The following is an 18,563-nucleotide window of genomic DNA, read 5'->3' on the forward strand; positions in this document are numbered from 1 at the left end:
TCATTAAAGAATATCCTATCCACATAAGAGGTCAGACTTTCAAATTTAAGGTAAAATGTCATTCAACATCAATGACAACATCAACTGGTACTCCAACTAAATACAAAGTAATCCTAGTAAGTTCACTGTAACTCAAGGAGTCACTGTTTATATAACAGTCAAGAGATTTAGGGACATGAATACTTAGAAGAACCAAACTACAACTCAAATTCAACTAAAGTTCTCAAATCCTCAACGTTGGGAGTTATGTGAATATACTCAAGGGCAGGACAAAAGAAGATACAGGAAAGGACAACCAAATCTCCTTTCCTTTAACTTTGTAAAACCAATCAGTACAACAAAACCCAGTTAATATCTAAAAAGTACATTACTTCTCCAAACATACAGATACACACACAAAACGTCCTACTATTTGATAAACAGGATTATAAATCTCCACTAAGAAAAATACGTCAGGAAAAATAGTGCTATTTCAATAAGACTATCACAGATTAACAACACCAATTTCCTAATAAAGAGTTATCTTTTCAAACAGTGATTCAAAGCCAAAGTTGTCAAGGAGGCTTTACAAGAGAGCCTGGCTCACCACCAGAGAATTCTCACTCCTGAGGTTGAGTCCAATCACTGGAATAAAATAAACTAGCCTCGTTTTGTTTTGTTTAAAAACAAAAAACAAAAAAACAAAACAAAAAAAACCCAACTAACTTAACCCCCACACTACCACAATTAAACAGAAATATGAAAATATTTCATAAAATAGACAAGAAAATCCACTCTGGAGAAAAGCTTTATGAAAGCTGAACGGCAACATTACAACATTGTGAAAAGCAGACTCCAAGATTCCCAGACCATCAATGTCAGGAAAGAAGCCAACCAAAATGCAAGATCAAATGTAAAATGCAGCATCAGGAAAGGTTACCCCTTACCTTCATCCGAAAGGACTTCTGGGATCCCTCTCGAAATGCCTATCCCAAAGAGGAAAACAAGTAGAACAAAACAAAACTTGGTACCAAGAAGGACAGTTATACCCATGCGACTAAAACTAAGGCACTAACCAGTAGTCTATGCTGTCTCATTTTCTGTATGCAAATACAATGGTATACCTCAAACCATGGTCAAGAAAAAGGACACTTTAAAGGCTTATGAACACTGACATGAATTCCAATACTTTGATGAACAAGACAACTAACAGATAAAAGCACGCACCACTTATATACTATACAAACCACTGACACTGAGCAGAAAGTAATTACAATCCTAAAGTTGAAATTAAGAAGGAAACAAAGACCAGTCCCCTTTACAAAGGGTGGGCAAGTGACTAAGAGCAACCAAGTTGCTATGATGAGGAAGAAAGAATAGAAAAGACAGATGTCTCTTCTAGAGACCCTGTATCTAAGAGTGTAGAAAAGTGACCAAGTGTAGAAAAGTGGCCAAGACAATAAGGAAACCCAGACCATTCAAGATAAATTTCCTCATGTTTTATTGCTGTTTAGTCTAGATACAGGACAATCAATCAGCCTAATGACATGAGGTCAGGCATGTAACCAAGACAAGAACTTCAGATTGCTTTGTGCAGAGAGGTAGGGAGATGCTGCAGAGAGAGGAGAAGCCTAGATGTAAGGCTGTATCTCACAGAAGCTTTTACAGGAAGAACTGGCATTCCGTACCTGGGATGGTGGGTGAAGGACAAGAAAATGAGCCTGTAGTGATGGTTACATAGGTTAGAAGAGAGTTGGATCTGTTTGTATATAATATTGATCAGCTGATTTTTTTGAAAGTAGAAAAAAAGTGGCCAAATATTGGCATCAAATTTCTTCAAAGAATTTTGGAGTATTTTTGCTCTAATCAAATGTTTGAGCTATTTCAGACCTTTTAATACTGCATACCTTGATCTTCTTCGTCTTTGGTGCTGCACGACCCTTTTCTGGACTCTTTTTCCGCTTCTTGGGTTTGGTTCTTCTAACAGTTAAGGTGATGCTTGTAGGTGTGTGCTGTGTTGCTGTGTACAACACAGTGGAAGGAGAAAGCTCCTCATCCCAGCTTTCTGTTGCACTGCTATCCCCACCTGAAACAAAGATGACTATACAGTTGCGGCACTAACGTCACCTTCTTCCTCCCTTCCCTATGTCCTCCATCTAGTAAGAAATTATCTCTATTATAGCTCTACACAGACAGACAGACCCCACCTTTCTTCTGAAAACAAGATTTTTTTTGTTGTTGGCATGAAGTATGTAAGATTTATTTTGCATTCCATCCATTTTCCCCTTTCAAAGTAGTCTCCACACTCTGTTGTGTTTAACTATATACGGGTAACTTAATGAAAAGAAATTATTCTTGGTGCTCACAAAGAGTAGCTTGACTGTTACAAGTCTAAGAAAGTTTCCAGATACAGTGGTTTTGAAAGAACTTGTTTATGTGAAAATAGCTGTGTACTATAAAACATTTAAATTAAAATATTTACAGTCAAAATGTGGGTTTAACCCACCTTCTGCTCACCTGATATGTTGTCCTGCTTCCGCCGATGAAGTCTAATAACCTTCCCCCTGCTCATTCCCCTAAAGAGGGAAAATAAACTTAAAGTAGTCCTTCCAGCAGCATGCGGCACATCACATCATACATGGGAGAAGTGTCTCTGCATATACTACCCCCTCCCTCCCACCTACCAAATGTTTCCAGGACATTAAATTTCATATCAAATTCAATAGCTTTAACATCAATCTCTCATTCCTTGTTGTCAGCAATTCTCACCTAGTGCAGAGAATTCGAGCCAAGGAGCACTAAGGAATCATCTACATTAACAAACACAAGAAAGAATACTTTGAGCTTTTCCCTACTGATAAGAAACCCTAATCCCAGCAACCCAGGTTTGAATTTAGATGAAACAGGATCTTACCTGCACTTGTCACAGTTGAGAAGGAAGCCATCCTGAGAAAGACCACAAGGACACCAGGTAGGAACAGTCTCTCCTTCAGAGTTCGGGCTGTCTCCACAGCGTTCCTCTACGGGCGACGGCAGGCCATTCAGGTCAGAACGAGGGATGATCGTCTGGACAGGGGGAGAAGCAGGAGGTGTCGGAGGAGGAGGGGCTCCGTAATTATGATCCTGAAAATAAGATTTTTTAAATCAACAGTGTCCAAACACTGGCCCCTCTCTCCCCTAAAGTATGGTACATATGGAAAGAAAGAAGAAAGTAGTACCCTTCGTTTTTTGGCTTCAACCAGGAAAGTGATAAAACAAAATGCCAAGGTCAACTGGGACATAAAAACAAGAACAATGATGCAGGGCTAGACGTCCGCTGGAGGCAGGGAAGTGCAAAAGGGGCAACTTCGTCATGCTGCATATAAACATTTCAAGAAAGTCACAATGTATAAGAATGGATTACACTCCAGGAAGATCACTGCTCTGGAGAGAAACAAGTGCATACTCACAGCATAAGGCAGTCCTCGACACCCATGCCTCTGAGTGGTCCCATAATTATGAGTGGAATACACGCTCTTCTCATTAACTGCTGGACTAGCCTCCACAGATTCAGGGCTGCACAAAGGCGAAAAGCAACGCATGATAGCATAACACCTACTCTTCCCTTAAACTAACAGTTCACTTCCCATTCTAATCCCTTCTTTTTCCACAACCACCAGCCACTAGAACAAGAACTTAGTGAAAGTCTGTTTAACATAACTAAGCCTATAAATAATAGTGTTATTGAGTGTGAATTTGTGTGTAACATGAAGCCAGTACAGGCAGATGTCTCAAGGCAGGCACCTGGGATACAAGGTGTCCCTAATGACAAACACAAACGTACCAGCAGAGCGGGGAGTTTCCCCTAGAGAAGCCACTCTGGGCTGGTTTAGACTCAGAACTATTCTTCTTAATTGGATCTCTTAATACTTCCATGAAACCTCACATGACATTTGCAGTGAGTGAGATGATGAAAGTGCCTTCTGCACTGCCCCAGGGACCAGGCCCTCTTCCATTCACTACCAAGACAGGATACCCTGAAGAAAGTACAGGCAAAAACAATGGCATCTTATATTTATCACACCTCTCATCTTGATGAACCCCCAATACCTTTCACATATTAGAATTTCTCATCCACCAAGGACATGCAAGCATATCTAAGGACATGACTGTTTAACGGCTGCATGATAATAACATAAAACTTCAAAATAAAACTGAATTTGGGAGTTAAATTTGTTTCATACTAAATAGCAACTATGATTACCATTATGAATCATTTATTGCTTGGGTCTACATGTATTAACTCATTTCATATCTATAATTATTAAACATGGTCGCCCCCTTTTTATAGAGAGGGAAGTGAAGCTGAGGTGGTGAGATTACGTGATTTTTCTAAGTATGTATGCTGATAGAGTCAGGATTTGAAATAAAGGTGTCTGACTCCAAAGCCTCTTTCTTTCCCATTATGCATTGCTTGAAAGATAACATTCTATCTGTAAACTGTATTTGAGGCCTTTAAGCCCAGGAACTTTTTTCTTTTTTACACTCAAGGTCATAAATTTTACTTAATTTTAACTTGATTAAAAAAAAAAGAGGTATCCATAGCCAAGGATAATATATGTTTTTTTCCTTGTTTCTTTATTTCAACTTTTGTTACCTGGTTCAGTTTTATGGACTTTAGAAGAATAATTAAAGAATGTAATTCTATGAGTTGGCAGAAGTTGAGAATGGATTATCTGTAATGTATATTAATCAGAACAAAGATTCACCCATTAGCAATATCAACGATCAGTGTTAACACATCTCCAGAGATCAAACGGTTTTAGTGAATCAAATAATTCAGTTTGTTCCAAATAACTACCCTCCTGCTTCAAGATCTACAAAACACACAATACTAAGCAGGAGTAAACCGTGCAATTCAATGCAGCACATGAACTGAGAAGTGAGGGATCAAAGACGACTCTGAGATATGTATTGAACTCACCTAGTTTTATGGTCCACAACTGTGAGAAGGGGTCTTACTAATAACAGCAAAGGTCATTTCTAGGTGAGGAACTTAGACAGAGGAAAGTATTCTCTGTTAGTGAGGTGCATGCACTTTAGTAATTGAGAAGGTCTTCAAAATGGGAATTGGCAGTGGGAGTGGCTGGAAGGGGAATATATCAAGAATGCAGGTCAGTATTCTTGAGAAAAGGATGATCTGAACATGGGTCACTGAGGCAATTGGCTGAGTATTAGGAAACAGGTAGGGTTTCCTAAATGAAACCAAAGGCAGACAAGCATTAATAAAATGAAGATAGAATTTAGTTTCCATGATGGACAGTTAAAAGAAAGAAATGGATTTATACATTGTTATTGACTATGTAGGTTATTAGGTAAGTAATTCAAAGGGCTGTACATATTTTTATGTAGGGGATTTTATACCATTAAACACATGGGGTGAAATAAGAAAGTTGTTTATTAGAAATGAAGTTTTTTGTGGGACAGAAAAAAAAAGTTGCATGAAATAAAAGATGGCCATGGAGATGGAGCTATGTTGGTTATATCTTACCCATCTCCAAACTGGGTAAATATGAACATATGCACTTCATGTGCAAGTCTAGGGAATAAAAATAAAACGTATATTGTGGAGGTTAACAGGCCATCCTACTGCTCCATAGTATGTAGTCAAGCTTAAGCACAACCATTAAAAGATTGTTATGCATACCTAATCTAAAATTTAAACATAACTTTAATGAGGAAACTTTACAATGTCTAGATTGGTTAGAAATTATACATTTTTAGGTATATTTTAAAATATAGATCAAAATTTTACAGTACAGGATATGGGGAGGTAGCTAAGTCACAGAGTGCTTATCTAGTCTGTTTGAGGACCTGGGTTCAAGCCTCAGGACCACAAAAAAAGAACACACAAAAAAAGAAGGATTAGGATTGCATGTCTTTATTAGACAACCATTTTATGCAAATGATTATATCCTTTTTTCTCCTGTGACTGAAACGTTTTTTTAAGAATTGGGCATACACAGACAAACTGGGCTCATAACAGATGCATGTCATCAATTATGTTCAATGAGCAATGTGCAGTCTCTTACAAGGCCATCTCTTAGAAAGTAACTGATATTTGGTCACGCAAGAGATGCAAAGATCTTTTTGTGGTTGTTGTTAATATCTACAAGTTTTCCTACAAGTAACTTTGTGTATATATATAGTCGTAAAATGTAAACTACTACAATCAAGAGTTAAAAATTTCAAAAGGCAAGGTATAGGTTTCTTCCTTGGTTAGATGTTGCCCTTAATACCACATTTAATCTTGAGAGTGCTTAGAACAATGGTTAGGCATGATGAAGTAAGAACAAATATCATTAATAATTAGTAACAGATTAGCATATAAGCTAAATGATTGACATCATCAAAATACCCTTTGTAAAACTAATCAACAAAAAATGTGAAATTGGTTGTTGACCATAGTTATCAGAATTTTGTCTGGAGACACTGAATGAGAATCCTTAGAAAGTTCTAGGACACAGCACTACAGTCATAGTACAGGCCAGACTACTTTCATTTTTGCATTACTTCTTGATTCCCCAGACCATGTACACAGTTACTGTTATACTTTGAAGAAATTACCTGTTTAAAAATAACTGCTTTAGATCTTTTCCTTACCTGCCAATTCCAAACGTAACTTGTTTAACCTCTTTACTTCTCATATATATTAATACTGTCTACGTACACATCATTTGTTAACACTGCAGTAGGTTATTATCTGACTTTATAAAGGCCTATAACCACTATACAATTGATCTGGCTATCCAATAACACAGAGTTTAAAGTACTTTATTTTAGAGAAAAATTATACAATTGGAAGTTTTAGCTAATAGTATTTAACTAAATCTTGTTGGCATGCAAAAACCATAAATAAAACCAAACCACGAAAACAAAACAAAACAAAAACCCCCAAATGACAGCAACAAAACAACAACAAAAAACCACTACAATAAAGAAAGACAACTAGTCTTTCCTATGCCCTCCCTCCTCCCATTATTTTATGGGAATAAGCTTAAAAATGACTTTCAATTCCAAACTACCCCAGAATATCGTATATTACTTCCTAGGGTAGTTTCATGTCTTCCTCTTTAAGGAACACAATAAAAGTCAACCGTAGGTAGCTTTATGAAGAAATATACATGCTCTTTAATAATATCCTCAGTTTTAAGGAAAACACTATTAACAAGGGACGCCATTCAACCCAGAATTCTGGAACAGTCGCTTTGCTTTGCTGAAGGGGAAAGAATTCCCAGGGACTGAAAATGGCAAGAGAAACGGGAATTAGAGCAACACCCACCTCACTCAAGAAGTGGCTGTGGGATCAAGAGTCTGAACTGGACCTGAACATATTCAAAACACCAGGATTTTTCCAGCCCAGACCCTAATCCCTGGTACTGCCTGGAATAGACTTGGCTTCTGGGGGTGTGCTGCCCCCTAGGCCCCTTGGGTCTCTTTCGCTGGACTTTCACATCCTGGTGTAGTGCCACTTCGTCTTGAAAGGTAGGGGGCTTCCACTTCCTTTCTGTAAGCAAGGAAGATTGGGTACAAGGGAGGTAAAAGGACAAGAGGGGGGAATCTGTGAGCGGGGGCAATCTTGGACAACTTAAAGAGAAGGGATACAAAAGGCTAAAAAATTTTAAACTGAATAATATATAAAATTGTATAATGAAGGCCTACCTTCATTGTCATTTGGCATTTAAATTCTTCAAAGAACTGAGTCTATTTTAGGGATTGGGCCTTTCGACAAATTCTGAATTCCTAATGCTGCTCTTAGCTGAAAAACAAGTTTGGTACCACTGACTTTGAAGGTCCTCTTTCTAGGCAATGAATATTGTAAAAACAGATGATACAGCTCTCCATGCCTTCTACCCCAGAGTGAGCTGGTTAAGCAGTCTGCCCATTAAAAGTTTCAGCCCCTTTACTCTAAAATAATGACAAGTACATAGGAAGAGGCCTTCAAAGAATATCAGTTGGAAAGAAAACCTAACTCTCTTCAACAGAATAATCATTAACTCTTTAGAAGGAGGTGGTAACACCTACTTCATTTCAATCTTCCCCACCCATAAAACAAAGGAAAATATAACCACTGCTTTGCAACTTTGATTCTATTTACCCAGAAATCCCTCCTTAAAAGCTCCTTTCCTCCCACTTCTAATTTCTTTGTCCCTCCAACTGGGGGTGGGGGGAGGGCAAGCCTAATGTTTTCTTTAGTGGGATAGGTTTTAAGAAAATATTACATATAGCTTATGAACTGCCCAGAAGAAATCCATCCTCACACAAACTTGTAGCAATCCTATTATCTAGGAAATAGCACTTACTCTGATCCAGCAGCCATATCTGAGTAGGATGTATCTGGTGTGGTGACTCCCAGAGGGATTGCAATGCTCATGACGTCCAAGACAGCAGAGGGTGGGAATCACGGGGTCCAATTAATGGAGACTGACCACTCAAAGAGTGGGGGTGAACTGCAGAGCCTCAGCCAACATGTTACGGACATGAGGAATCCTGCCACAGAAAACGAAAATAATGACTGACCAGAGAATTTTTTAAATTTATCTTATATGCTGTAGGGTATTTTGTACTGTTAGAATAGTACTTTTTGTGTTTGTGGTGTCTCTGCACAGTGTATGCTTGTTTGTTAGTGTGTATGCTTGAGAGTACTCATGAATGAACATGGAAACCATCACAAGAGGATTCCGTCTGTCTTCCTCTATGGCTCTCAAATCGTATTCCTTTCAGACAAGATCTCTCATTGAACTGCAAAACCACCGTTTTGGATGGGTTAGCAGGCTGGCCAGTAAGTTTGTAGGATCCACTTATAGGATCTATGCTTATCAATACTGGGTAGAGGCATGTGAAGCCACAACCTCCTGTCCTTTACATGGATACTGGAGATTTGAACTCAGGTCCTCATAGTTGTACAAATGCTATTTATACAGTGAGCCATCTCTCTAGCTCCCTGAATAGGAATAAGGTTTTTAAAAAATTCTATCTTGGCTTACTATGTATTCTAATTTACTAATGTTCTACAAAGGAGGTTAATAAAAAGTGACGCTTATTTTTAAATTTCTATTTTCATTATTTTCTTTTCTGCCAAAGTGAAAACAATTGTCTAACTGGCTTACTAAAAAGCACATGTTCCTCACTCTTTAACTGCCCAGAAGAACACTTTTCCAGTAGTCTAAGATATACCAAACAAATTTTAAGATTCAGAATGGTTACCAGAAGTACCCTAGAACTATTACTCCTTAAAAGTTTCATTTAAACTTCTTCTAGGCAATCAATGAGCATAGTTTAATCAGTTATCCTGTCTAAAGTAAACCTGGTAGAAGATATCAATTAGTTGTTTGATCAGATAGCCATTTCTTACGGCCCAAGGTGTTTTGTTAAAAATCTATGCGTTTCACCTGCATGCTGTATATTAAGTGTATGCAGTGCCCACAGGGACCAGAAGAGGGCAATGAATCCCCTCAGAATGGAGTTTCACAGTTGTAAGCTGTTATGTGGGTGCTAAGTATTGAATCCAAGGTCCTGTAGAAGAACAGCCACTGTTTTTAATTAATTGCTGAGCCATTTCTCCAGCCCCTCTCTGACTTCTTTTAAATAGTATTAGAGATCATGTAATTATCTAAACCCCACAATTGTGCAGCAATATATACTGACAGATATGAATAACAACATAAATGAGAGGGTGGAGAGAGGGAGCTAAGCATGTGTGGGTATAGAGGGCATACAGAAATTTTTACCTCCTGTTCAACTTTGTTGCGACTTAATAACCACTTTAAAAAAGAATGTACACATGTGCTTTTCTTTTTGAAAGATAACAAGAATCCTAAACAACATTGTATGACAAAGATTATTTTGCATAAAAGAGCAATGAACATACTTTGATTTGGTAACCATAAACTAGTATTATTTAGGAAGAAAAATATCAGTAAGTAGTAAATATGGAGGAAAGCAGATTAAGGTATTTGGAGGTAAAAAGCAGAATCTTCATGATTCACATTAGTGGTTTCATATTCATCTAAAAAGAGCCACTAAAGGATGAAACAAGAAGCATTTTATGTGTGTTCAAGTCAATATAATGTCAAAGACCTAGAGTAAGACGACTCTCATGAAGACAGTAGAAAGTCAAATAATTATCAGCCAAGTGGTGGTGGTGGTGGCAGTGGCGTAAGCCTTTGATTTCAGCACACAGAAGCAGAGGCAGGGGGTTTCTTGAGTTCAAGGCCAGCCAGTGTACATGGTGAGTTCCCAGAACAGCCAGACCTACCCAGAGAAACCCTGTCTCTAAAAACCAGAAAGAAAGAAGTCAAATAATATCAATACTATTAAAAAAACAGCTAAATAAAATGAAAAGCATATGATACCAACTAAATCAATTTAGGAATTAATAAAAATTTTAAATAGTTACTGATTTGAGACATGTGAATTTCATTTTGATAAATGACACATTAATGTGGCAAAAGAAAACTAATTCTGATGACCACATAAAGGTATTACTTTTGCACCATTACTTGAGAAAGCTACCAAACTAAAGCAGCTTTCTATAGGACCTGGGTATAGCAAAACACCTGTTTTCATCCAACTCAGGGTGGCACTGTTAAGACTAAAACTAAAAGGCAAATGACTTGACATAATTCATGATCAGTGTGACTGCTCCATTTGTTGTCCTTGAAGCAACTTGCAAATAAATATCCACCTCCCCCCTCAAATAGCTAAGCAAGAACTCTCAAAGTACATCAAAGCAACTGGGGAAATGACACAAAATTTGCAAGTGGTGAAACAAAGAGAACACCTACAAATAAACCCAAGGAGCATATCGGAAGGGCACTTCCTCTAGTTTTAGTTAAATAATTTGTATTAAGAAAAGTCTAGTTGTTTGACCAGATAATCACCAGAATCTGTCTGATGATCACAACTTGACTAGTCAGAAGAATTCAAATCATGTGTTCTATGTCAGAAAAGGCGTTAAAAATTATTCAACATTATTAATAATTCTTTGCTATAGCCACCACTAGCATATATTCAAAAAATAATTATTATCCGTCTAACTACCTATTATCTACAGACACACATATCTAGGCCTGATAGTTAATTTTTTTCCCTCTGATAGTAACTTGAAAAAAAAAATGGAAAATGCAAAGATGGAAAAGTTACTTCAGGTAGTATCTCCTCTCAAGAATGAATAAATTATTTCTACACTGCCTTATGAAATCCTAACACAATGGCTAGGCATACACCCAGTATTCCCAGCATTCACTAAACTAAGGAAGAAGGTTCAAGAGGGGCCAGCCTGGACTACACAGTGAGACCTTGTCTCAGAAGCAGTGGTGAGATATTACACTAGCTATCTGAACAGTTGATACACAGCTTTAAGAAACATTAAAAAATTAGTCTATTAATTTCTCTTTGTAAATTCTTTTTCCTCTTGCCAAATTTTATATAACTGTACTACTGCTACTGTTCTGATACGGCAATTTTAATAGGCCAGTTTGACCATTTTGTCCTAAATCATAATAACAGGGTTTCTTTTTTAAATGTCTATCTATGGCTGTTTTGACTGAATGTACATTTACACACCAGAAGAGGATATCAGCTCCCATGAAGCTATAATTATAGATGGTTGTGGGTGCTGGGAATTAAACTTAGGACTTCTGGAACAAGAGTTAGGGCTCTTAACTGCTGGGTTATCTCTCCAGCCCCCTATGATGTTTTCTACCTCAAATTCTAATAACACAAAATTCTCTTTATATAGTTCCTTCACTGAAAAAAACAATGTGAAATGCAGCTATTTAAATAAGAACTTTTACTAGATTATTTATATATAATCTTTTATTATAATATCTCATGTAAGAAAACATTTACGCTGGTTTATCAAGCTTATAGCTAGAGTAACTATTAATTTAATATCCTAATCTGGAGATGTGTAAGAACTGTGTCTAGACAAAAATAATTTCAAAGTATCATTTATTCCATTACTTAAATTCTTATCACCAGAACACAAACTATGGCAGGAATTTAAAAAAAAAAAAAAAACAACCTTGTTTTTTTTTCTTTTTTCTTCTCTCTCTCTTTTTTTTAACCCACTGCTGTAGTTCCAATGGCCAAATACCATGTCTGACATATCAAGAAGATTCAAGAAATGTTTACTGAGTGAACTTATCATGGTAACCAAGTTCAGCATTTACTAAAATTCAAAATATAACAAATGAAAAGGATTTGGGGCAGTCATCTTTGATGTCCCCAATTATCTGCCAGTAGCTCTGAAACCCTAGAAAGGGCTGAGGACACCGTTTAGTATATGAAGAAACATTTATGTGCTCAAAAAGTGGAATGCTACAGATTAATTTTTTTCTGTATTGCCTTGTTAATCATCCTACTTTCCACTTATAACTAAGTTTAACCCTTTAACCTGCATGCCCCATTGCACACAAAATAACTAAGGGAGGGAAGGAAATGGCCTTGGTTTCCAAGGTGATAAGTTACTGCCCTTCTCTTCCCTTCAATCAAAAGTGTTTCCCTGGAGATTCTCAGGTTTTTCTGTCTTTCCTTGGGGGTTCTTCACCAACCATTTGCAAACTCAGTAACTTTTAGTTTTGTCTGTTTTTAAAGTAGTCACTATAGCACAACTCAGAGTTACACTTGTACCCTCCTTGGCTCACTCTCCCAAGTGCTACTATACACCACCACATGCGGCACAGATCTCTTCTCATCAACTACTAGATTCCCTTTGGATATGGGCCTAGCAAAACATACTAAATTATGACTCCTTTCTTTTCCTTCATTCCATTCCTGATAAGAAGTGGGGACAGGGGATTCAGTTCTATCTGTGGTCAATTCCATCAACTTTCTATATCCTCAAAAGCAAAGGAAAAAAATAGGTAACCTATTAGATTTGGGGAAAGAGGAGGGAAAAAAAAGGAAGAGGTAGATGATCAAGTATTTCTTAAATTCATGTTTTCTTCACAAAGTCAAATATAGTACTGCACAAAATAAGCTCTCACTATCCAAAATATTAATAGGTTATATACATGGAAAGAGAGCTGTCCATGAGTCACCAACCATTAGAGGGCATGCTCTTTACATTAATGTTTTGTGTGTATTTATGTCTGTGTGCATGTTTCCAATTTTTAAAAATCTGGAAAACAAAGTAGTCTTTAGAAAAATATTTTCAAAAGTATACTCACAATTTTAAAAAAAGTTAGAAGGTGAAAGTAAAAGGAAGAAATGAAATAGCCAAGTCTTCAGCAGCAGCAAGAGAAAGGACAGAGGCAAAGTAAAAAATATAGTTCCACTCTGCCATCAATTAACAACCCACCAGATCTACAGAATACTGGATCCACTAACAAACCCAGCTTGTCTTCCAATACTGAGTACTCTTTTGAGAGTTACCATTTATATATAGTTTCTAGACTTTTAAGAGATTTCAGAAGAAATGTATCAGACAGGTGAGGCGGAAGCAGCTGGGAGACAAGAGCCCAATAAACAGCCAATCCAATGAAAGAAACGCACAAGTCTGCTTTAGCAATCCTGTGAAGAGGACTGGCAGGAAGAAGAGTGCCGCTTTAGAAAGAGAACAGGCCTCGTATGCTTCAGACAGTCTTTGTACTGAGGCTGTGGACCTTGGCCACTCTCCCAGAGATGATGCAATCCTGATGAACAAGATCTGCTGCCAGACAAGCGATTGTTAGCAGCCTTTGCAGACAGCAACTCAGCCAAGAAGCAACCTCTGAGCAGCTCCCCAAAAGCCACCAGAATGTCAAATTTCTTCCATTTCAGTATCTGATAAAATAAAGGGAAAATCCTTGCCCCACACATCCCAAGCCCTTTTCTGAGAATGCCCTTTGTCTTCCCCTGCTTTCCTTTAACCGTGTTTACAGTATCCACCACTCATAATTATATTTCAAATGAAACATCAAAAATATTTTTACTTTGATGAACAGAATTCTCTAAACATATTAACGGTAAGACCTTTTCAGTAAAAATTTATACTAATTTTCCTCAGTTTCCTAAGAAAAACCCGGGACACAATAGTCTTGTATAAAAACTGCAATGAAATCTGATACCCAATTATGGGTCATAAAAATAAAGATAAATATTTAGACTAATCTAGGGCCAGAGAGGTGTATTTCTGAAATTACATGGAACTCAGTATATAAAACAATGTCATCTAGTAGAGAAAAAAGAAAATCTATTCTTGCTTAGGTCAAGATAAAAGTTAACAACATATCTTTACAATGTTATACACAATGCTTCCTTTTTAAGGGGCAGCATAACTTCAGATCGTACTGGAGTCAATGATTATAATCAATTTACTTAGACTCCAACTTAAATGTACACTCAATTTAAAAATCTTCCCTAGCATTGTCATCATAGGTCCAATTTCTTTTTCAGTTTAGGTACTGGGTTTTTCATATATAATATTGTTTCTTACTTTGTTAAAGACCTTAGGTTAGTGAACTTCAACTACAGGAAGTTTCAAACCAAATTTCTTTTTAAAACCACCCTTAAACTGGGATATAACTCAAAACTCAGGTTTCCTACACATATATATTACTGAAAGCATTATGTTCAACCCTGCATTTACATAATTACATAATGAAAATTAACACATATAGTACAGCTCTGAAAATTCTTTAGTAGGCTAATGAGTAATTTAAACTAAGTTAAGAGAGAAAATTGGTACAAAAAGAGACTGAGGGTGTAATTTGGTAGGGTATCTGCCTGCTATCACAAAGCCCTGGGTTCTATCCCTAGCCTTACACAAACTTGGCATGGTGTTATGGGGCTACAGGTAGAATTATCAGAAGTTTCAGGTTATTCTGGGTTATATAGCAAATTTTGGGCAAATCTGGGATATGTGAGCCCTATCTCAAAAAAAAAAATTACCTTCAGAAAAACTGCAGGATGGGAGAAGAAAATAGTAATTTTATGATTTGATCTTTCAATCTCCTTTTCTAAAGTAAACATGTAAGTTGAATTTTCTCTTAAATCAGTTGTTCTTATGACTATAAAGTTTAAAAGAGGGGATTGAGAGGGTGAGACTGGGAGAGGAGAGGGAAAAATAAAAACTGTTTTAAAAATGGAATGGGAACTCTTGAGGACTTTAAAACGATGTAGTTTCATTCTCCCATTAATGAACCATCCACAGATCTACACAATACTGGATCCACTAACAAAGCCAACTTGACCCTCAACAAGTTCTATTTTCTGCTTTACTCCTTCTATACTTTATACTTAATTTAAAAACAAACAAAAAACAATACAGAACCGTTCAAAATGCAGGTTTCTATCCATACAATCAGCTTTCTGCAGAACTCATGTAACCATCTGAATTATTTGTTTATCCATTTCTAGCCAAAACCCAAATATCCCAAGGGAAAAAAATTAGCAGTACCATAACATACTACTTTTTTTTTTAACCTTGGGAGAGAAGGATACTAGGAAAAATGATTACATAAGGAGCTAGAAATTGTGTGATACAGCCTATAATTTAGTTCAATGACTTCAGAAACATTGTATTACACAGATGACTTCTAAAGGTATCAAAATAAAATACTCATTTTCTTTTTTCCTGCTTCAAATTTTCTGTGAATCCTGACAGGTCCCAACTTGCTTGGCAATTTGTATGTCTCAAATAGGTCCAACAGAAAGAATACTGTCCTGCTCCTGATGACTCTAAGATACACATGGAGAACAATCTGCAGCAGGAGTTTACGAATCTTGTAGAATTAGGTAAGAATCTATGAAGAAGTGCTATCACAAATAACCTTAATGTGGCTAAAAATAGCTTTCACTTTTCCACACCCAAAAAATGTAGAAACAGGAAATGGGAAAAACATGACAAAGAAGTAAATGACCCCACAATAAAACCCAAACAAACACCCAAAAAGTGCAGGCTGGGCGTGGTGGTAAAAGCCTTTAATCTCAGTCCTTGAAAGGCAATCTCTGTGAGTTCCAGGTCAACCTGGGCACACAGTGAGACTGTCTCAAAACCCAACAAACCAAACAGTAAAAGGGAGAGAAAAGATAAATATTACATGAATATTTATGAATATTCAGAGATCTGGTAAAAAGCTCACCTAATTTAGACAATAGTAAGTTGGGCTTAACTGAGAAGATAGCAAATACGGGCAAAAAATCCAGGAGTTGTCGAAAAAAGAAAGAGAAATAGATTGACATAAACTGAAATATGTGTCTTAACAATTCAAGCCAAGATAAAAATTTCCTTTTCTTCTAACTCTTCTTTACCCTTTGATTTCTTTACATTTACATTCTCTCCAGGGGATTCTGGAGCTAGTTTAAGCCAATGTCTGTAAAGCTTTGCTTACTATGAAGCAATTTAAGACCAATTAAAAGAAAGTCCTACTTATAATGGCTATGATAAAGGTCAAGCTATATGTTTACCTTTTCTAGGTAAGAGTTATTTACACATACTAGGAGGCATACTTCATATTTGTACTGGCTTAAATAAATAAATTCTTCAACTTCATAGAAATATAATTTTAGGACTTAGAAGATGGTTTAAAAAAACCTCTGTGTGAACACATGCTAGTATGTTTAAATGAGCATGCAAGTTAGAGAACGACTGATTCCTGAAGTTATCAGTCCTTGCTTAAGGGAGGGTCTTCTGTTCAATGCTGTGTATACATGCTAGCTGGCCTGCATACTTCAGGTGATTCGGGTTATTTTCCTGTCTCTGCCTCTCTTATGGGCTAGGATAACAGACCTGAACTGTGTCCAGCTTTGCATGGATTTATTCAAATTCGGCCCTATGCATCTACGGCAAGTACCTTTAACCACTAAGACATCACCAAGCCTTGATTATTTTACAGACAAAAACATAATTACAAAAAGATTAACATACACGGGACTGAGGGTATAGCTGAGTGGTAGAGTGCTTGCCTAGCACTCAATAAGCTCTGGGTTGTATGATTAACAATGAAAGGGGGAAAATTTACTCACAAGAAAGTCACACATATAGCAGTAGTGTTCAAAAGAAAATTAAGATTTTAATGTGTACCTTTTATTTATTAAACTAATTACCCTGGATAGCAATATATAAATTAAAAGTGTTTGTTTATTAACTAAACTATATTAATCAAGTCCAGAATAAGACTCCCAGCTCTTTGGGGGAATTTATATTATGTAGGTTTACCTTGAGTTTTGTATTATGCAGATTTCCCACTTTTCCCTTTATTTATCATTGACAACAAACAATAACTACTATGAACATAAAAGCTATCTGAAGGTGTGTCTTCCATCTTAGGTACTCTGTAGACTGATTTCAAACTCCAATCCACCTGCCTCTACCCCCGGCATGCTAATATAGGCATGTACCAAAACACCCAGTTTCATATGGTGGTAGGAATCAAATCTAGGGGTTTGTGCATGGTAGGCAAGCACTTTTACCAACTAAGCCCCATTATCAGCTCTGAAGCAGCAGTAGCTGCTGCTGCTTCTTTTTCCTTCCTTCCTTCCTTCCTTTTTTTTTTTTTTTTTTTTTGAGACACAGTCTCACTTATGTTATCCTGGCTTGCCTACAACTCCTCAAACTCAAGAGATCCTGCCTCCTCCACCCAAATGCTGGATTTAAGGTGTGGAATCATCACCTTACCCTGTGTCCCTGAAGATGTTTCTTAATTCTTTGGGTTTACTCACATGACAAGCACTGCATATTCACAACCACATACAAGAAAAAGAAAAACCAAACCAAAAAAACCTCTTAACTATGTTTCTTTCTATAGCTGAGTCTCAAACTCTGAAGGGAAAGTAACCCTCCCGACTGCTTAAAAGCCAATACACTCACTACATCGTTTACCAGGGGAGTTTCTTACATAAGTTGTTTATGCTGCTTAGAAAACACAATTTTTTTCTTACCTTAATAAAGGTAAATATGACAGGAAGATTTCTCAAAATGAAGAAATGAGCTTAACCATGTATGTTCTGATTCCTGACCAAGTAGCTAAGGACAGTAACACCAAAGAAACCTTAAGCATAATACTCTGATGTGGACAAGAGGCTTCCTCACTGCAGTTGTCTGGCTCTATTAGTAAAGACCCTTATAATTAACTTGTTACAAAGAATGTTTATGAAGTATACAATCATAATCTGGGTGTGGTGGGCACATGGCAGTAATCCCTGAACATGAAGAGGCAAAGGCAGATGACTTTTTCTAAATTTAAGGTTAGTCTACATACCAAGTTTCAAGCTGACTAGATATACACAGTGATATTGTATCTCAGAAAAACCCAACATTAGAAGACCATAAAAAACAGAAAATTCTCGCCCAGCATTGGTGGCACACGCCTTTAATCCCAGCACTTGGGAGGCAGAAGCAGCTGGATTTCTGAGTTCGAGGCCAGCCTGGTCTACAGAGTGAGTTCCAGGACAGCCAGGGCTACAGAGAAACCCTGTCTCGAAAAACAAAAAACAAAACAAAACCAGAAAATTCTCATGTATCCTTTTAAAAGAGAAAAGGAATAATAGCCTGACTGGTTTCTATATTTAATGAGACCTATTTTTGTATACATATGTACTTCTTCAATAATACTGCA

General features: G+C 37.0%; 1 protein-coding gene across 7 annotated transcripts in view; it reads right to left on the reverse strand.

Annotated features, from left to right (window-relative positions):
* Setd5 (SET domain containing 5) overlaps positions 1 to 18,563 on the reverse strand; it is a 77,804-nt gene that overhangs the window by 39,001 nt on the left and 20,240 nt on the right. Inside the window, exons 2-8 of one of the 7 annotated variants that reach the window (XM_028788606.1) lie at positions 8,322 to 8,508; positions 7,301 to 7,525; positions 3,803 to 3,995; positions 3,429 to 3,534; positions 2,894 to 3,045; positions 2,497 to 2,555; positions 1,887 to 2,065 (exon numbers count right to left, since the gene is read on the reverse strand). In XM_028788606.1, coding sequence (XP_028644439.1) covers positions 1,887 to 2,065; positions 2,497 to 2,555; positions 2,894 to 3,045; positions 3,429 to 3,534; positions 3,803 to 3,894 — 588 coding nt within the window. In that variant the 5' untranslated portion in view covers positions 3,895 to 3,995; positions 7,301 to 7,525; positions 8,322 to 8,508. Of the gene's footprint in view, positions 1 to 1,886; positions 2,066 to 2,496; positions 2,556 to 2,663; positions 2,682 to 2,748; positions 2,790 to 2,893; positions 3,103 to 3,197; positions 3,335 to 3,428; positions 3,535 to 3,802; positions 3,996 to 7,300; positions 7,526 to 8,321; positions 8,509 to 18,563 lie in introns of those variants that run through there. The other 6 variants (XM_028788608.1, XM_028788607.1, XM_028788605.1 and 3 more) reach the window with 6 other exon arrangements.

The sequence above is a fragment of the Grammomys surdaster genome, unplaced genomic scaffold, assembly GCF_004785775.1.
Source record: "Grammomys surdaster isolate TR1022 unplaced genomic scaffold, NIH_TR_1.0 125756, whole genome shotgun sequence".
In the NCBI taxonomy this organism is placed as follows: Eukaryota; Metazoa; Chordata; class Mammalia; order Rodentia; family Muridae; genus Grammomys; species Grammomys surdaster.